General features: G+C 55.7%; 1 protein-coding gene across 1 annotated transcript; it reads right to left on the bottom strand.

Moving 5' to 3' along the window:
* Positions 1-6,533: 6,533 nt before the first annotated feature.
* LURAP1 (leucine rich adaptor protein 1) lies at positions 6,534-18,832 on the bottom strand. Its single transcript, XM_005303039.4, has 2 exons — positions 18,489-18,832; positions 6,534-7,412 (listed from the first exon to the last, which is right to left on the bottom strand). Exons 1-2 carry the CDS (start codon positions 18,681-18,683, stop codon positions 6,675-6,677), a joined length of 933 nt encoding a protein of 310 aa, XP_005303096.2. The 5' UTR covers positions 18,684-18,832; the 3' UTR covers positions 6,534-6,674.
* Positions 18,833-20,864: the final 2,032 nt, after the last annotated feature.

The raw sequence follows: 20,864 nt of genomic DNA, 5'->3' as shown, positions 1-20,864 counted from the left end.
GTTAGGACTCTCTTAACCAGATCCTCTTAGTATCTGAGCACTTCACAATCTTGTAATGCCTGTCAGGACACCCTTGTGGGGTAGAGGAGTGCTGTTATCCACATTTTACAGATGGGAAACTGAGGCACAGAGCGACTACGGCCCAGATCCTCAGGTCTCCCATGGAATAGTCTAGTGCTCTAACCACTGAACTGTCCTTCCCCTCTTTGCCCTTTCTCCCCACAGTCCAAAAAGCACCAGCCGTCACCACCAACTCCCCACATCGCAGGAGCAACCCAAAGGAACCCATTTTCTAAAAGCTCCCGAGGGTGCTGATTACCTAAGAGATAGCAAAATGCCAATCTGCTTGTGGGGCAAATAACACCGTTAACGTCCCTCTAGACTCTTCGATTTGCCCCCGGACAGAGGGCCAGAATTACATTCATTTTTCCAATCACCATTTCAGAGCTAGAAACAAGAGCTGCTTGGAAAAACTTTGGAGGAACGATCCTGTCGAAACAGAATCGCTTTGCGAAAGTGACACCATTTTGCTGAACGTTCAATTTGGGGGAGGAGGGGGGATTGGGGGCAAAGGTTTTGACAATGTTGAGACGTCCCGTTCTGACATTTCCGGAACAAAAATGTTTACATGTTTTCCTTTCAAAATGGCTTTTTGTTCCCAATTCTTTTATTTGGTGCTATATGTTCTACTGTAACACTTCCCAAAGTTGTAAATTGAAACAAAATGTTTTCATTGTGTCAAAAACAAAACCGTCTGACCTACCCCAAAATAGCTTTTTTCAGATGTTTCCTTTGCCAAGAATTTCCAAATGTTGGAGGTTGAACTGGAGCGAAGCCAGATTTGAAAATCTCAGCATCTTCTGCAAACTGGAATTTCCATTCACCGTTTCGACTAGAAACGGCCGGAATCCCTTCCAACTAGATCGACTCCAGTCAACGATCAGGTATGTTTCCTGGTTACTTGGGGGCAAATGGGAGTTCCCCCAAAACCAGAGGCTGCCCCGCTGTAAACTGATCCACACATTGCTACCAGTCTGGACCCAGCTAGACTTGCATGTCAGAATGCAGAGTGAAAGGAAAAGTTACGGCGAGTGGTTGCATCTGACTTGCATCTGAAGAAGTGAGGTTCTTACCCACGAAAGCTTATGCTCCCAATACTTCTGTTAGTCTCAAAGGTGCCACAGGACCCTCTGTTGCTTTTTACAGATTCAGACTAACACGGCTACCCCTCTGATACTTGGCGAGTGGTTGTTACTGTTCTACTCTGTCATTATGGTGACGAGCACGGTGCAAATACCTAGACAGTAGCATAGCTAAGGGAGGGTGCATATCGTGTCTGGATGCAGACGACAGAATGATGCAACCGCGGTCCGTCCCTGCTGCTATGCCATCTGTAACCGGGCTGCTGCGGGAGGGGACGAAGAAAAGCATGCCAGGTTTTGTGTCTGTTTTAGAAGGGTTATTGTTTATTAAGCAGGCTAGTCACATTGACAGTGGTTTTATTAACAGCATCGGCCAACCCTGCTCCAGGAGCGCATCCTGACCTGTGTTTCTTCCCTCCCCCGGGGTACCAGTTAGCTACCCAGCCTGCAGAGCAGAGTTGCCCGTGTGCTGACACGCAACATGACAAAGGAAGGGTTAGTTGGCACAACATCGATAAATAAAGCCGGGTGCCCCCTTCCCCGGTAACAGGCGGCCACTGCTTTCAGGTGCTTAGCTGGTTATACGGGACATGAAGGTAGCTGCGTGTACATGGGATGTTTGGGGACGGCAGTGAACCAGGAGAGGCTGGGAAGGGCAGAGATAGGCATCAACCTCTTGGGATGATTCATTATGGAGTCAGGCTTTTCTCTGCCACAGTGCTGGTCCCGCGCATGCGATACAGAAGGCTTCAGGACTGCCAGGTTTTCTCACTGTGGTTTCTCGAGACCAAGGCGGCCTTTTGGTCGCCCATCCCTCTCCCGTGAATTTCAGTTTTGTTCTGCTTTTGGCCAGACAACGTACGAGCTAGCCCTGGGGCTCCAGCCTTGCTGCTGTGGGGAAATAAGCGAGATGCGGATCAGCTGCATTTTTTTAACCACACACAAAAAAACCCCCAAACCACCACAACTGAAAGTCAGGGCTCGGTAGAGAATGAATGTTAAGAGCGATATCCAAGGCGCCGCCGCTAAATCCTGTAGAGCTCAATGGAAGAGGAGTGAGAATTCCCAGGCATCAGGTAGTACCATCCCGGGCTGAGCACCTTAGGAACCTGGCAGTCCGGGTGCAATACGGGCACTGCCCCTTTATCTGCTTCTGGGGCACGAGGACATCAGGCAACCATTGCTCTCACAGGTCCACGGGCTGAGCATGTGCAGGTCTCGAGTGCGTTCATCAATCCCACGGCCCTTACTCGGGCCCAGGAAGGGAAAATGCTACGTTGGAACCCGCTTCTGCTTTTGCTCCAGGTGCTGAAATGTACACTGCCGGGATTCCCCTGTCCCTTAGGCTTGCAGGGGGGGCTGGCACCATTTGTACAGTGCAGGTGCTGAGAGCCATTGAACCAAACCGTCAACCCCGTCTATCATGGACACCACTTCAAACCAGTTCCAGCACACTTGTGTTTACACTGACTCCCGTGGAAGCGCTCTGGATTTGCAGCAGCATCAGGGAAAGGGAATCAGGCCTGCGGGGTTCTTCTGGACTGCAATTCAGACCGTTGGGATGAACCTCCCCAGCCAAGCCACGCTCAGCACAGAAAGAGAAGGACAAAGAGCGGATACACCTGGGCAGAGGGTCTTTCTGCCTCGCCGATTGATTTGGTGTTCAGCGCCCGTCTGCACCAGAGGGGAGCCGCAACGGTTGGGCTGGGCTTGAAACAGTCACAAAGAGAGACCTACAGTGGCGTTAGACAAGCTCCTGTCTTCCCATTTGCCTCGCAGGTGATGGGCTGCCAGGTCCCCAACTCCTGGTTCTCCACCCCCGGGTTATGGTTGGGGCAGGTTTGCATCTCAAGATGGCATGGAAAGCTGTAGGCCAGCCAGTGTCCAGGCTCAACTTCTACCCAACACGGAGAGGCGTTTGGGAGCATAAAGAGAACGGGTTTTAAATGCAATTCCGATGGAAAGTGCCCACATAAAAAATGGTGCAAGGCAGCTCCTTGGATGGCTTCAGATTCGCCCTGATTGATTTAGGGGGTTGGACTAGATGAGGGGGTTGGACTAGATGACCTCTTGAGGTCCCTTCCAACCCTGATATTCTATGATTCTAATGACAACAAAGTTTTAATCACTTTTCTGCTTTCAGCCCTGGAATAAACCCACCCCGGCTCGGGAAGAACGAGCTGGATTCCATTCCGGCTCACACATAGATTCATAGATTCTAGGACTGGAAGGACCTCGAGAGGTCATCGAGTCCAGTCCCCTGCCCGCATGGCAGGACCAAATACTGTCTAGACCATCCCTGATAGACATTTATCTAACCTACTCTTAAATATCTCCAGAGATGGAGATTCCACAACCTCCCTAGGCAATTTATTTCAGTGTTTAACCACCCTGACAGTTAGGAACTTTTTCCTAATGTCCAACCTAGACCTCCCTTGCTGCAGTTTAAGCCCATTGCTTCTTGTTCTATCCTTAGAGGCTAAGGTGAACAAGTTTTCTCCCTCCTCCTTATGACACCCTTTTAAATACCTGAAAACTGCTATCATGTCCCCTCTCAGTCTTCTCTTTTCCAAACTAAACAAAGCCAATTCTTTCAGCCTTCCTTCATAGGTCATGTTCTCAAGACCTTTAATCATTCTTGTTGCTCTTCTCTGGACCCTTTCCAATTTCTCCACATCTTTTTTAAAATGCGGTGCCCAGAACTGGACACAATACTCCAGCTGAGGCCTAACCAGAGCAGAGTAGAGCGGAAGAATGACTTCTCGTGTCTTGCTCACAACACACCTGTTAATACATCCCAGAATCATGTTTGCTTTTTTTGCAACAGCATCACACTGTTGACTCATATTTAGCTTGTGGTCCACTATAACCCCTAGATCCCTTTCTGCCGTACTCCTTCCTCGACAGTCTCTTCCCATTCTGTATGTGTGAAACTGATTTTTTTTTCCTAAGTGGAGCACTTTGCATTGGTCTTTGTTAAACTTCATCCTGTTTAACTCAGACCATTTCTCCAATTTGTCTCACTAAGGTCCAGCTGCACAGTCTTTACCTCCAGGTGTACCAGGGCTAACACCTTAATTGCACCTGCTTACGTCTGAGCCAGCCAGACTGGAGGGGAGGGGAAGCTGGACGTACAGATCCCCGGGCAAGGCTCGGGGCTGGGCAGTTACAAATTTGATCTGACCCGATACGCACTGGGGGGAATTCTGTGCTCTGCCAAGAGGTGCTGCCCAGAACCTGCCGCTCAGAGGGGTGTTTTGGAGACTTTAGAGCAACCTTTGCACCCCTGACCATAGACTATCAGGGTTGGAAGAGGCCTTAGGAGGTCATCTAGTCCAACCCCCTGCTCAAAGCAGGACCAATCCCCAACTAAATCATCCCAGCTAGGGCTTTGTCAAGCCTGACCTTAAAAACCTCTAAGGAAGGAGATTCCACCACCTCCCTAGGGAACCCATTCCAGTGCTTCACCACCCTCCTAGTGAAATAGTGTTTCCTAATATCCAACCTAAACCTCCCCCACTGCAACTTGAGACCATTGCTCCTTGTTCTGTCATCTGGTACCACTGAGAACAGTCTAGATCCATCCTCTTTGGAACCCCCCTTCAGGTAGTTGAAGGCTGCTATCAAATCCCCCCTCACTCTTCTCTTCTGCAGACTAAATAATCCCAGTTCCCTCAGCCTCTCCTTATAAGTCATGTGCTCCAGCCCCCTAATCATTTTTGTTGCCCTTTGCTGGACTCTTTCCAATTTTTCCACATCCTTCTTGTAGTGTGGGGCCCAAAACTGGACACAGTACTCCAGATGAGGCCTCACCAATGTCAAATAGAGGGGAATGATCACGTCCCTCGATCTGCTGGCACTGCCCCTACTTATACAGCCCAAAATGCCGTTAGCCTTCTTGGCAACAAGGGCACACTGTTGACTCATATCCAGCTTCTCATCCACTGTAACCCCTAGGTCCTTTTCTGCAGAACTGCCGTTTAGCCGCTCGGTCCCTAGTCTGTAGCAGTGCATGGGATTCTTCCATCCTAAGTGCAGGACTCTGCCCTTGTCCTTGTTGAACCTCATCAGATTTCTTTTGTCCCAATCCTCCAATTTGTCTAGGTCCCTCTGTATCTTATCCCTACCCTCCAGCATATCTACCACTCCTCCCAGTTTAGTGTCATCTCCTCGTAAGTCACATGCCCCAGCCCCCCAATCATTTTCGTTGCCCTCCTCTGGACTTTCTCCAATTTGTCCACATCCCTTCTGTAGTGTGGGGACCAAAACTAGACACAATACTCCAGATGTGGCCTCACCAGTGCCGAATAGAGGGGAATAATCACGTCCCTCGATCTGCTGGCAATGCTCCTACTAATGCAGCCCCATGTGCCGGGCTGCATTAGTATCCTGGACTGGTCTAGGGCCCCTCTAACATAGGCCGCCCTGGGGGCCGGTCTAAGTTACAGCAGCCTCCCCAGGCTGTCCCATGGTCTGCAGCACTGCCTAGAATCCACCCCCAAACTCCACCCTGAGCCCCACACCCAGCCTGCCCCCTGCTCCAGGGCTCACAGCAGAGCCCTACGGTTGTTCTCCACAGCGCCTGCCCCCGGGGCAATCCCCACCTGACTGCAACTGGGGCTTTTAGGGGCCCTGGAGGCCACCCCAGCCCTCTCACCTGGTTTCGAGGGGTGGGAGTGGGGGGGTGAGGATAGGAGCGGGGTGGGGCAGCAGGCGTAGAAAAGGAAAGTGTAGAGGCTCTAGAAACAACCCGGGTGCGTTGGTGAAACAAGGGGCTGGCTCTCTACACCCACTCCGCTGTCCTGGCCCGATCCTCCAGCGACATCCCAGCCCAGCCGTGGCAAAGGCTGCGATGCCCCAAGTGCTAACACACCCCACTCCAACAGGCTCTGTTCAGTCGGGCCTCCATGCTCCCAGGGCCGGGTCTCTGTCTGCCTCCTGTGCGGCACCACTGGCACGTCAATAAGTGCCTGCTCCGGCCAGGTAGGTAGCGTATCGGCCCCATTTTGCAGAAGGGTAAACTGAGGCATGGCAAAGTTAAGGGGCTAAGCCAGGAATAGACTCATGCTCTAATCACTCCACCACCCTCCCCTCCTTGAACCCAGGGTGACGGCTGACTGCAGGATCGAACCAGCGGAGAAGTGCTCTCTATCCTGCGCTAGCATCTGCACTAATAAAAAGGGGGGTGAGCCCAAAGTGCCTTTATGGGAGGTGCAGCCTTGCTCCTCCTGTTACCTCCCTAGTGTGATCACCCCTCTCCGAGCCCTCGCTATTCAGGATAAGTCTAGCTTCCTGCTGTGCAGCGCCACTGGCCGGCATCGCGCAGGTCCCACGCCGACCCCGAGGGAAAAGTGACATTGCAAAGGGGACGGCGTGGAGCGCTCCGCAGACTGTTCCCACCGATGCTCATGGGGAATTTCAAGGAAGCCCAATGCAGCCAGTTTGGTCTCCCGCTCCGTACGCCGAGTGCTCATCGGGGCGAGGATCGGGCGGGCGATTCCATGCAGCCCCTCGCAAGCTAGGTTCCAGGAGCTACAAGAACGTCACGTCGTCCTGCGACTGCACCCAGCGCCAGTGGGCGTCGTACTCCAGGTGGAGTTTGCCGTTGAGCTTGCAGGGCTCAAAGTCGACTTGGCCGTTCCTCCAGGCCGGCCGGGCCGGGCTGCCCTTGCTCAGCCTCTCCCCCGGGGCCTCTTTACTGGCTTCCAAGGCAGGACCCTGTCTGCCCAAGAAGCCGTTGGCCACCTGGGGCTGCTGAGGGCCAGCGGGCTGCTTCGCTGCTCTGGCTGGGTCCCTGGTGCTCTGCTCCTGGGTAGGCCGGGCCGAGGAATGGTCCATCCGGAGCCACTCCTGGTCCGCTTTGCTTTTGTCCTGTGGGCTGCCTGGCTTCCTGGGCAGACCCCTGTCTGGGTCGCTCCTGGACCAGTCCTGCTCCAGCCCGGCCGGTGGGATGCCCGGTCTGCCCGGCGTGGAGGCCAGGATGGGCTCCATGGCACCATGGCAGTACTCGTCCATCTCGTCAGCCAGCGTGTCCAGGTAGCTGCCGACGGAGATGCTGTCCAGTTTCTCACTGGGGTCCTGCAGGCTGGTCCAGCTGCCCCGGCGCGAGGTCTCCTGGCTCTCCACCAAGCTGTACTGGCTGCTGGCCAAGCTGCTGCAATGGCTGGTCAGGGTCCCCTTCTCCTCCAGGAGCCACTTCACGGCCTCGATGCCCTCATTCACCACCACCAGCTGCTGCAGGATCTTGACGTCAATGGCTCGCAGGTAGGCCTGGGTGGGGAGACAAAGGGCACACAGGTCAGCCTATTCCCCGGCGTCTCCCCGAGGGCGCTCGCCGGGAGATCCACCCCCTCACTACGAAATTAGAGCAAAGCATGACAGGCCTCCGGATGCTAGGCGGGGAGGTGCCCCAGGCAGAGAACAGAAGAGACGGAGGTGCCCCCAAAGCCCCGCCCGTGGCAGGGAATGGACTGACAACGTGCCAGCCTCGTGGGGGCCCACAGACTCCCCACCTGGCCTTCTCTGCTACCGTCCACTGGGCCAGCTCCTCCTCTTGCTCACCCCGGTGTGAGCCGGGTGCCGCTTGACTGGGGCTACACGGCTGCCCAGACAGGGTGAGCACGAGGAGGGGCGGCCCTCGCATCGACCCCGTGTCCAGGGTATCCTCCGTGCCATGCAAGGCACAAGGAAAGACACTCCCTGCCCCTGAGAGCTTATCGACAGAGACGGCTCACCCAAAGCCACTTATTCCTGCTGTGCCTCAGTTTCCCATCTCTACAAAGGGGATAACAGCATGGCCCTACCTGACAGGGCTGTTGGGGGGGGTGGGGGAGGGGAACAAATCCATCACAGGCTGAGAGGCACTCAGATATGCCGGGGATGGGAGCCATAGATACACAGAGCAGCTAAACCTATCTCCACCCGCTCCTCTCGAATCCACAGGCAATTCAGCCGCTCCAGCCCTAGCAGAGCTGGCAGGACAGTGCGGAGACTGGCCCAACCTGTTGGAACTGGCAAGCCCCCAGGAGCCTTGCCAGACCCGGCAGGTTCCTACAAATCACCACCTCCTCTGGCCTCCCTGGCAGAGGTTACTGCGTGAGCCCCACCTGGACAAGTCTGCTTTGACACTGGAGGGGTCTCCCTGAAAGAGGGGGATGGGAGTGCTGTAGTGGTTCTTTTCACACCCCAGATCACAACTTAGAGCAGCTCAAAGGCTGCTCTAACCTACTCTGGCAGATCTGGGAACATTGGAAGCGCAAGGGGATCATAGAGCCACCCTTCCCCCGCCATTCCTACGCTTATGGTGGGGATGGGGGAACAGACAACCGGGCCTTTGGAGGTACTTTTGGATGGGGGCTCGGAGATCAACCAAGGTTTCTTAGCACTGACCTAGTGAGCTCAAGCCCTTTTTCCCCACAATCCCAAAGGGCAGCCGCACCCTGCCTCCTCCTGCTCATCGAATCGCCACCCCTAGCGCCAAATTCGGCTCTGTGACTCTGGTGTAACCGCACCAGGAGGAGTCACTCCAGATTTACCCTGGTGGGACTCAGGCGTATAATTCCGCTCAGACACGCTAGGCTCCTGCCTCCCCCGAACCACTCATTACATCCCACATCTCAACTGGGAGAGGGGCGTGGAGTTACGGGCCCGGGAAAGACGCAGCTTGGAGGCCCTGTGTAGCAGGGCGGGTGGGAGGGGAGTGTGGGCTCTCCCCAGCCCAGACGGTCACAGACCAGAAAATAAATGCACGGACGGTCAGCTTCCCTTTGGGCGCAGCTGGAGTTACAAGAGAGAAGCCAGGCGGCGAGGTGACCTTGCAGGTGCGGACAGATAAATAACTGTGTGCAGTGATGCTGGAGGTAGGGGGGGATTGTTTGCATCCCACCCCCACCCAGATCTGGATCAACCCCAGTGACCAGCTGGTAAGCTCTGCCATCTGGCAGGAAGGGATAGCTCAGTGGTTTGAGCATTGGCCTGCTAAACTCAGAGTTGTGAGTTCAATCCTTAAGGAGGCCAGTTAGGGATCTGGGGTAAAACTCTTTCTGGGCATTGGTTCTGCTTTGAGCAGGGGGTTGGACTAGATGACCTCCTGAAGTCCCTTCCACCCCTGATATTCTATGATTCTATCCCCGGAGCACTACGTGAAACCGCTGGCCCATCCCCCTTGTCTGACACTGCCCAGCGCCGGACTGGCTTTCCGGGAGATGCGCAGACTGGAGGGGGCGCTCAGAGACTGCAGAGATGGAGGCCGGCGTGGGAGCTAGATGGATAGAGTCAGATGGGTGGCAGACAATTGCACACAGGACCCGCTGCAGCTTTGAGACCCAGGGCTTGATTCCCCCGCTGCTCTGAGCGTGGAACACATCCAGCTGATTGAACTGGGAATGCTGGCCCAGCCCAAACCCCTCTTTGGCAGGGGGGAGGCATCTTCCACAGCGGGCCCCTTCCACTGTTTCTTTGGGCAGCACCCCCCTCCATGGGGCCAGCTAGCCGGGCACAGCATGTGGTGTGTGGACAGGAGGGGGTGGGGGCGACCCCTGGGTTAATCCTCTGGCCAAGACAAGCCCCGTCAAGTTCCCATCCGTGGGCGACCGGAGACCCCAGTCCCCTAGCAGAGGTTGGGGGGGGGGAGGGCGCTCATCACTGACGGGCGCTGGGATCACATGCACACCCCAGGCACCATCCCTCCAGGCCCAGGCCCTGGCACGATGGCATGGTGCTGCCTAGCCCCCGCCAGCTTATTAGCTTTATTTACCTCCTGTCCTCACCCGCCGCAGGAGGGTGCAACGCTTTGGTCACTTTCATGGTCTGGGCTGGGGCAACTGGGCTGTTATGTAACACCAGGAATAGCTTCCTCCAAGCAGCAGGTGGGGGGCATGGGCACGCGTGTCTGTCCCTACCGTCGCATGCTGGAGGGGACAGCCCTGCTGTGTGTGTGTGTTGGGGGGCACGTTTGTCTGTCTATCCGTCCCTACTGCTCCCTGCTAGAAAGGACAGCCTGGCTCTGTGGGGGTGGGGGGACACGTTGTCTGTCTATCCGTCCCTACTGCCCCCTGCTAGAAAGGACAGCCTAGCTCTGTGGGGAGAGGGGAGAAGAATGTCTGTCCATCCATACCAAGTCCCTTCCCCAACCCCGGAGGGGATAGCCCTGCTCTGTATGTGCATGGGGGGAATGAGGGGGGGCGGTGTCTGTCTATCTGTCCCTACTGCCCCCTGCTGGAGTGGACAGCTCTGGTCTGTAGGGGGAAAGGGGGGATGACATTTTAACTAGCTCCTTAAACTTCCAACAGCATCGGGAGGGAGGCTTGGGGAGGGGGGAGCAGAGGTACGACCCAGAGGACGTGACAAGGGCGAGGCGGGGGCTGGGGGAGCGCACGCCCTGCTATTTGAAACGGCGTGCTTTGAATCGCTGAGTCGGGCCAGGCCCGCTGCAGTATCAACCGTTGCTAAAACATCTGGTTCGCTAACAGAAATCCCGTCCTGCCAAGACATTCCTGTCCGTATGCGCCGCTCCCTGCCAAACGCGGCTCTGCTTCCCCAGCGTGGGCCGGAAACCCGCAGCCGGGCAAGGGGAGGGGAGGGGGTTAAAGCAACGCTAGGAGAGGTCTGGGGCGGGGGAGGGCTGATTTCGGAGGCCTGCTTCGAAGATCAAAGCATGCTGGGTGCGGCCGAGCACGGACCAAAGCTGGACCCGTCCCGGAGGGGCGTGAGTGCCACGGCAGGAGAGGAATTGTAGCGAAGGATGAAATCAGGCCTGGGCATATATCCTCCCACTGGGACCTAGCACCCCTAAAGCAGTGCTTCTCAACCTCTAGCACTGTGGGGTGCGTATGCAGCCCACGATATGTTACATGGGCTGCAGATTGAGAACCACAGCACCCCCCGCAAAGCCCCCCACAGTCCCCTATGCCCAGCACCCCCCGCAGAGCGGGGCCAGGAGCAGAGGCCTGGGCGTGGGGCCTGGCAGCCGGACCCCGCACCCCGGAGCCAGGCAGCCAGACCCCGAAGCCCACCACGCGGGGCCAGGCAGCCTAAAACCTGGGGGGTACTTTAGCACCCCCAAAAACCCCTGCTACCCGCTGCCCCCACCCCCTCACTGCCCAGAGCATCCCCCCTCCCCACAAACCTGCCCAGAAACCCACTGTCCCGCACTCTGCCCCCCGCTGCACTCACCCGCCCCCTGCTGGCAGGAGCGCTCCAGCAGGCCGCCAGACTCTGTCGCCCCCTCAGCCAGCCCCGCCCCCTTTCAGATCACAGTAGCAAATTTTGAATTTTTTTTTAGCTGGGCAACAGCTGTGTGCTAATTGGGCCGCCTGCGCCCCCAGGCTGAGAGCCACTGCCCTAAAGGCACGGGTGGAAACCCCACCACACAGACTAAAACTCCCCTCTCCCCTGCTGCCTACCACAAGCTAGACAACGGTGAGGCGAGCGGCGTGCTGGACTGCGGCTAGCCATCATTCCCCTGTCTCCGGATCCTTCCCACAGCTACCCGTATCCACCTGGTGGCTCTTGGCTTCTCCTTAGATTGTAAGGTCCTTGGGGCAGGGACTGGCTCCTTGGACAGCCCAGGCATAATAATGATCATCGGCGTGTTTGGAACCAGGCCGCACAGGGATTTGGTGAACTGTCTGGAAGGGACAATTCTGCGTTGGGACTGGGCCGATGAGCTAATGCAGGGCTTCCCAATGTCAGCCGTGCACTGGCACAAGATACTCTGTTCCCCTTCAAAGGGAGTGGGGCCTGGGGCCAGCTAACCCCGTTCCATGGTATGGCCCATTTAAGGACACAGGTGCTCAAGGGAGCAGCACACTAGCTGGGGAATGGGGCCAGGTGTTAATCTGGGAGTTACCTCCGGAGCAGGATAAAACCCAGCAGTTAGGGGCCTCCTAGGAGGCGAGAGAGCACACCTCGGGGTGGAGAACGACGGGCACGGGAGCACTGGGCTGGGGAAGCCTGTCTGCATCACTGCACAGCAGCACAAAGCCGGGCCGGGGAATCCCTTGGCCAAGAGGAAGGAGTTGTGAATCTGGAAACCTGTGGGAAAACCATTCCCGAGAGGCCAGGGGCTGCAGTGGGACTGCCAGGGACCCCTGGCTCCGGGAGAACGGAGAACCTACAGCCTTGGAATGAGGGGGAATTGGAGCTGAAGCTGCCTGGGGACCGGGGAAAGCACCGCCCCCTTCTAACCTAAACTCCCCACCTCTCAACCCCTCTCCTGAGCTCTCCCTGCCCCATTACACAACACACACACTCCCAGCGCCCTCTGCTCTCCAGCCAGACCCAGCCCTCATTAGATCAGGGAGAGAGGAAATGATTTTCCCCAAATCACAAAACTTTTGGGACTTCAAAAACTTTCCCGTTCTCCATCGGCACAAACCGGAGCCCCCCGCCCCGAACAGCCAGTCTCCAGGGCAGTTACTGGGCTGAGCGAGACCTGGATCGGGCTATTGGCGATTCCAGGGTAGGCCTTTCTCAATCTCGCCTGTCAAGGCCATTTCACTTGGTATGTATAAATATTCACTGTGCAGGGTCTTGAACCTGGCTCGCCCACATCCCAGCTGACTGCCACGGCTAGCAGGCTATGGTGGGGGGTTGACCAGAAACTCCACCCTGGCCCCCAGGAATCTCTCTCAATGCAAGGTTCGCGAAACTGGCACACTCCTGCAAAAAGTTTTGGTTTTGACAATTCCAAAAAAAGTGGGGTCAAAAAATTCCCAACTCGCCCTAAGCCTCACATCCTCCAACCCTCCCATCTTGCTTCTCTTCTCAGTTCCCCCAGATCCATCTCCACCAGCCCACTTCAAAACATACCGATCTAGGGGTATCCCTATGGAGGCCTAAAAGAAACAGGCACTAAAAGGAGATGTTTGCATGTTGCCCTTCAGCGATCCATTATTTCAGCAGGTGGGATGTGAGCCAATCAAGTTTGGGAACCGCTGACCTAATGCACCTTTTCCCCCCTCTCTGGGCACATCTACCCTGCAAAGAAAAATCCCATGGTGCCGCGTCTCAGACTTGGGCTCATGGAGCTGCAGGACTAAAAACAGCAGTGTAGACATGCCGGCTCAGGCTGGAGCCCGGGCTCCAAGACCCTTCCCAGGTTTCAGAGCCCAGGCCGGGATGTCTACACTGCTCCTTTTAGCCTGGTAGTTCATGTCCTGAAACTGACCTGGGCTCTGAGACTTGGCACTACAGTGGATTTTCTATCCAGTGTAGACGTACCCGCTGACTCCATGTTTACCATCCTCCTTCCTTGCTCATTCCTCACTGCCTCCCCACAAGAGCGGCCTAAGACTCAGGCCCACACCTGGGACCATAACCCCTGCCCACAAGCCAACTGTGGTCAGATCCTGGCGACAGAGTGACCCCCCTCGTCTCCTGCTGCTGAGTTTAGCCACATGGCTGCTACCCTACTCATGTCAACCTCAGCTCCAGTAAGAAGAGAATGGGGGCGAGGGGAATCCGGTAGGAAACATCCGGCTAGAGTTTCCTTTGAGCACTCAATACGACTGGCCTGGGGCTGCACGTTCCAAGCGGTGATGGAGGAGGGGGTGGAAGGACTTATCAGTGAGCTTGCGCTTGACCCACCCAGGGCCTGTCTTGACAGACCTCAGCAAGGGGAAGTAACAGATGGAGGAATCGGGGTAAGGAAACATTGTCCAGGAAGTGTTCACAGGCCTCAGGAAAACACAGAACAAATGGCCTCGCCACACGTCTCCAGCACATTGCACACGACGCCTGTTTTCTTTAAAAGACTCACAGCAGGTGTTCTTTAAAGAGCCGCTGTTGTCATATAGCAGTATTTCCAAAATGCGGGGGGCATGGAGGGCTAGCAGAGGTGGGAAGGGGCACAGCTGGACCCCTTTACTGATCCCCAGAGTCTCAGCTGGTACTTGAAACGCAAAGTCTCTAGCTGCGATGGTGGTGAAGACCACTCTTCCAGCGTGAGCCACGTGTAACCGCTGCAGTGAAGTTTGCAGATAGCCAGACACACCGGCTCCCAGAGATGTGAACTGCGCCCCGTGCTGGTCCTTTACAAAGATGCTGAAGATCTACACCAATCTTTCCCGAAGTGGAGGAGTGCAGTGGCAGGGTTAGGGACTAAATGAATCCCTGTCTTCGAACCTGCCTCTCCAGTTTTGGTTCCAGTTTGGACCAAGCACCAGATTCAATAGAGTTTGGATTAAGAGACAGCTGGGATTTTTAGCTTGAAAAGGTGCCAGGCGCTAGTTGATCTGCCAAGATGCCCAGCATTCCAGATCTATTTGCCATAGGTGCCGAACAAGAGCATGTTGATTCTTCGGCCCAGCCCCTGAATCCTCACCCTAATCCAACCCACCCCTCGGCCCAGCTTTGGTCTCTAACAACCAAGTGAAGCAAAACATCCCCCAGGGGGTTATTTCGAAGTGGGGCAGAATGCTTTTGAACATCAGCTGCCAGGTATCAATAGCTCCTTTGATGAATTCCCAAAGGGGAGGGGGATTAATCTATTGACGTTTCCATCTGTGATTTGGCTGTCACATGATCCATGCATCAAAGAAATCAAACTAAAGAGCTTGGGAAAACTGAGTATGCACAGAGCCCATGTACACAGTGGATCTCAGCAGATTTAAAAGAAGGGGAGTTGACCCTTATATGGATCTGGACAACAGCCACAGTTATATCAGGCAGAATAAAAAATTACAAGGGTCAAGACAGGGCTATAAACCAATTCCCTGCTCTACTCCAGATTCATTTCCTCTCCCTGGGTCTCAGTACTCTACCTGTAAAATGGGTATAACAATTGCCCTACCTCACAGGGGGGCTGTGAAGCGAGGTAAGATTCTAGCCCTAGATCCTGCAGCAATGGGGAGCTAGGGAAGTCCCAAAGGTAGCCAGAATCCCGCTCTGTTTATGCATGAGAAACAGGCAATGAAACTAACTGGAAATGAAACGTGAAACTGAACAGTTGGTAAACAGCAGCAATGGTGAAAAATAGATCTCCATTCTCATGCTCCAAGGCGCCATCAGCAACTCAGATGAGGAAATCGGTTTGTAAACATAGCAGGGCTTTTGTTGATGGTGCCTCTTTAAGAGGAACCAGTGGTTTGAAGCGAGCTTTCCCTGCGGTTGGAGGTACTTTGTCACTATCCCCAGCCATGCCCCCTCTGTCAGCGGCAGGGAAAGGACGCTAACCGGGCCTGCGTTTTGAGCAGACGGCTAAAAGCGGTTCCGGGCCGACGCAAGCAACCAGGACGCGAAGCCAGTCAAATAGAACAAAGGCGTGAAAGGTGAAAATATGCGGGTGTTCCCATAGCGCTTAAGGTCCCTAGTCTTGCACCAAGATCCTATCGTAGTAGGCACTGTGCAGAACCAGAGGTGTCCCTGCCCTGCCGGTGTACCTCGATCACCAGGGCGGTGGGATAGGTCAATCCATGCAGCACATTCAGTGCTGGGTCTCTCCACCAGCAAGGATGTTTAAATGACACCATAATTCCCATTACATCCTACCAAGGCAACGAGGGCTCTCCACTGCTAAGCACGTTGACACAACTGCCCCCCCCCATCCCCTCTATCTTCCTACCCCATTTCAAACTCCCCACTTTGGTTTGCAACTTTAACAAGAAGTGGAGAGCGGCGCTGATGTAGGGTGGCGGATTCTTCACAGCATCAAGGCAAGGCAAGATGTATTGACTCAGAGTTCCTGCTCTCTTCAAGCGACAGCACGTCTGTCCACCCAAACATGGCATGTGAAAGAGAATCAGTCAAGATCCAACAAACAGGCTCTAAGCAGCCCTTGGTACAGCAGGGATGAATTTGGCCCTCTACATAAAAATCCTCCCACGTTACTAATAATATCTTAGATTTTTAAAGCTGAAAGGAGATTGTAAAATTTCCCCTGGGGGTTTCCTTTTAGGTCTCGTGTGCTAGCACAGGACTGAGGAGTTTGGGTTGGAGGCCATTTGGGGGAATGTTTAATACTGATCATTAGCGCTTGGGCCATTTTAGATCCAAATCCCAAGTTTCCCCAGAGATCAATGAAGGGGAGAGGTTTCAAATTCAGGTTTCCAGTTCAAGCTCGCATCTGCTAATATACTAAACATACATCGCCTGTTATCGCAAGGCACTTCAGAAACCTGGGGCCAGAAAACTCCCCTCACATGCAGCTGCTTCTGGGGTGGAGAGCGGCAGCCAGACATCTTCCAACAGGAGTATTTCTCCCAGGCAGCACATTTTAATCCCAGGGTTAGTACTTTGGAAGGGAGACCGCTCTGGACGCTGCAGGAAGGGGCTGTGGTAGGGACTTTTTTTCCTTCTATGCGAGTGCAGAGCCGGTGCCCTTGCACGGCGGTGGGGGTCAGTGCGTTGTTGGAAATAGCGTCTAACCGATGAGATCCTAACCCCTTGTAATCATGAAAGAACTTCCACTCGAGTAAGGGGGTTGGAAATTGGCCGGTTCACGGCACCCAAAGTGGATCAGTCCCCCTCTCCCTCTCTAACCTCCCCCCACCGTGTCGACGGACTACAGTAACCACTCTCGGTCTCCGAAGTCATCCTGTAGCGATGCTGTTGCGTGCCAGCTGTTTCCTCCGCCTTTTGCAAGCCTTAGGAGTCCGTGCTCAGGACACAGCTGACGATGCGGGAGGTAGAACAGACGCCAGCTCCCCCTTCCCAGAGCTAAGTAGGGCGAGAACATCTATCGACAGCGAAAAGAAGCGACTCAGAAAAGCAGCCGATAGGTGGAAGGAGAAAGGTTATTTCCACTAGCCCCACTTCTCCGTCCCTCACGACATTTTAAAGATGATTCAGTCTTGACTGTTCTTTTGGGAAGAAAAACCTGCGCACCAAGTTTCGGCTGGATAATAATATTTTGCTCTTCTAGGCCCTCTTCTCTTCGAGGATCTCAAAGCACTTCACACTCATGAGCCATGAGGTAGGGGAATGGGACTACATCCCTATCATAGCAGGGGAAACTGAGTCACAGGCAAGGTGAGAGACTTGTGCCTGAACAATTGGCAAGTGGCGAAGCCGGCAACAGGACCCACAAATCCTCTGCTTTAACACGAGCCACGGGGTCGGAGTTGCAGGTGGGGAAACTGAGGCACGGAAAGCGATGAAGCGACTTGTCCAAGAAATTCAGTGGAAGAGCCAGGAAAAGAATCCCAGCCCTGTGGTTTATCCACAAGACTTTCCTCCTTCCCGGAGGATAGGGTTTTAAATGGCCATGGTGAGACAGACAGACAGGGAGAGCAGCATTCTCTATCTAGAGGCCCCTTTAAAATGTTTTGCTCTTGCGGCCACTCTCCCCAGCCCAATTAAAGTGTTCAGTTACCAACGTACCGATCAAATCAAACGCCATAGATTAAGCTACTGCTGTGTGCTGATCCCCTTACGAAAGGCAGCTCCTACCCGTGCTCACGTCAGTGGCTCAGCTAATCAGAGCAGTTGGTGTTTCCATCCAAACGCCAGAAGGCCCTAGTCTAGCCTGATCCTGAGAGGCGCTGAGCGCCAACAGAAATCGAGAGCGCTCCGCTCCGGTCAGGATCAGGCCCCGAGACACAACGGTCATGTGTGACCAGCACAGGCTGGGTAACAACACCCGGGAGCTGGGAACTCCGGCCTGGCTCTGGCGTCTCCTCTAACACCCCCAGGGTCCGAGCTTAGAACCAGGTTCTCCCCCACCCTAACAGACCTTCCCATTGAGCCTCTAGGGTCTAGAGAGGAGAAGGGCCCAGGCACCCCGGTGATGGGCACAGGAGAAGATCAGTGACACCCCCCCCCCCTCAGGGGGCAGACAGTGGAATGTTTGTCCCCAAACTCCCCGCAGGGCAGAAAAGAGGGGAGGGTATTGCTCTAGGGGGCTGAGAGGCAGAAGAGGAGTGGGGGTGGTTGTGGCCCCCGGGGCAGAATAAGGGGGAGGCTGTGGCCCCAGGGGCAGAGTAGGGGGAGAAGGTATCTGTGGCCCCAGGGGGAAGATGGGGGGCTGTGGCCCCAGGAGGAAGGCAGGGGGGAGAGAGATGGGAAGGGACATTTAGACCCTAGAGGGTGGGGGGAAGAGATGGGGGGACTGTAGCCCAAGGAGGCAGATGGGGGGGAATGGGGAAGGAGATTGGGGCCCCAGGGGTGGGGGGGAGATATGGGGGGGACTGTAGCCCTGGGGGCAGGAGGGGAAAATGGGAAGGAAGGTTGGCACCCCAGTGGATGGGGAGGGAGATGAGGGACAGGCAGGAGGGAGTTGGGGGCTGTGCCCCCCCCAAGGAGCAGGAGGAGGGAATGGGGAGAGAGATTGGGGCCCCAGGGAATGGGGGGGGATTTGGGGGCTGTGGCCCCCCAGCGGGCAGGCCAGGAAGGGCCAGTCACACTCACCAGTTCCAGCTTCAGTGCCTTGATCTTCCCGGCCAGCCCCCGGCGCTGCCCCCGGGCCGGGCTCTCCCGGAGCAGCGCGGCGGCCGGGTCCTCCCGGAGCCAGCGCACCAGCCCCTCGGGGGCCCGCCGCCCCACCTTGCTCTCCAGCTCCTTCAGGTCGGGGGGCAGCGGCTCGCCGCAGCCCGGCCCCTCCATCCCGTACGCGGCAGGGCCGAGCGAACCCCCAGCGGGGAGCCTCCCCGGACCCTCCCGGGCTCAGCAGGGGGGCAGCCCCCGGGCGCCCCTCATCGCACCCGGGGGGCGAGCCCAGGACCCCCGCCCTTGGGGGGCTCCACCCAGCTCCTGCCCCCCGACGGCTGGGGCGGCTTTAATGCAGCATCCGCCCCACACACACTGCGGGTGCAAAGGCAGGAGGGGGCCCTGCAGCCGGGCTCCCCGCTCCCGGGGCGCCCTCGCCCCCGGGCAGATCCAGCCCCGGCCTCGCCTCTTCCACCTGCCCGACTGCAACCAGCCCGGCCGCTGCGGAGGGCTCGCTACACGCCCGCGGCCGTAAGGCACCGTGTGCAGGCGCAGCTGCCGTATTTCTCCGAGTGGAGAGCAAGAGAAAAGAGGGGGCGGGGCGGAGCCCGCTGCTGACCAATCCTTGGCGCGGTGGGGGGAATGGGGGGAAAACTAAAGGATGGGGGCACCTCAGAGCCGGCATCTCTTCATCCCCGCTGCCGGGAAGGCTTCACAAAGATCAGGTCTGTTAGCCCCAGCGAGGGAGGGAAAAGTTTGCCGGCCTCTTGGGGTATTTGTGTGCCTTGGGACTGGAACTAGGGGGGCTGCTGCACCCCCTGGCTTGAAGTGGTTTCCATCATCTACAGGGTTTACGGTTTGGTTCAGTGGCTCTCGGCACCCCCACTATGCAAATTATCCCATTCCCCCTGTCTGCCAGCCAGAGGAAGGCTGGGCCGATGGGCAGGGCATTCGCCTAGCGCTTGGCAGACCTGGGGTCAAGTCCCTGTTCTATCACCAGCTTCCTGGGAGACCTACGCAAGCTCTGTAGGCGCAGGTCCTCGCAGGTATTGGGCTGGCAGCTGCCCGTCTCAAAAGGCAGTGGTGTGAGTGCCACTGCGCCTCCATTACCATGTCCTGTGGCAGCGTCTCCATCTTGAACAAGGCGACGGATGGTCACACCTGAACTTTCAGCACATACACCTAGGTGGGGAAAAAGAGAGACAGAGGCTCGCCTTAGGACATAAAGACCCCCCCTTGGCAGTACCAAGGGCCCCATTTGGAAGCCAGCCCAGCTGCAGGTGATGCCAGAGGGCAGAGCTTTCTCCGCAGCGGATTTGGGCCTGGGTTTTCTCCCCCGCCTTCGTTCAGCCAAGAACCAGCTGCACAGCATCAGTGCCAGCTGGAGTTACGCCTGTGTGGCTGTTGTTGTTCATTCCAGTGTCCCACACGTGGTGAGCGGTGGGGTTCCTGGTTTAGTCACGCCCCGCCTGACCCCTGGCAGATTGTGCTGGGTTACGTTTACCGGTAGCAGTCCTTACATGCCTGACCTGACCTATGGTCCAAGGTATGTAGGCTCCTAACTTCCACTGATTTGAAGAGCTGGGCCTTAGTCTCTTCTGGTTCCCCCTGTACAGTGGGGATAATCTCACTTCCCTTTGGCACAGGGGTGTTGTAAGGATAAATCCATGGTGATTTAAGTGCCTTGACCAAGGTCGCCCTGCAGACCAGTGTCAGAGCTGGGGTAGCGCTTAGAAGTCCCTGCCTTGGTGTTGGAACTCCAGGTTTGGAATGTCTCACCATAGGCGATCAGATGGTGTCCAGATCCCACATTTTGGACGAGGCTTTTCCCAGACAATGTTGTTGCCGCTCACAGGATTCCAGGAGGAGACAGAAAATAAAACCCCAAACAGAATAGAAAAGGAAAAAAAATGGCCTGGCGTGCATTGAACCCCCTGGGACATGCTTTGGTGCTTAGCAGTTGTGATAGATCCCTTCAAAAGGCAACATGGGGAAGAGATTTCTGAGAGGAGACACTCCCGCTATCTAGCAGAAAATGGCATAAGACAATCCAATGGCTGGAAACCGATGCCAGACAAAGAATTAGCAATAATTATTAACAGGGAGGGTAATTAACCATTGGAACAACTCACCTAGGGGTGTACTGGATGCTCCAGCCCTTCAGATCTTTAAATCAAGACCAGGTGTCTTGCTAAAATTCGTGCTCTAGCTCAAACAATTTGGGCTTGATGCTGCAAGTGCTGGATGAAGTTCTCGGGCCTGTCTTATACAGGAGGTCAGAGTAGATGGTCACAATGGTCCTTTCTCACCTTAAAGCCAATGAATGAATCTATGAAATAGCATAGATTGGACAGATAG

Source organism: Chrysemys picta, chromosome 8 (genome assembly GCF_011386835.1).
Source record: "Chrysemys picta bellii isolate R12L10 chromosome 8, ASM1138683v2, whole genome shotgun sequence".
In the NCBI taxonomy this organism is placed as follows: Eukaryota; Metazoa; Chordata; order Testudines; family Emydidae; genus Chrysemys; species Chrysemys picta.
This window is presented reverse-complemented; position numbering and strand designations above follow the sequence as displayed.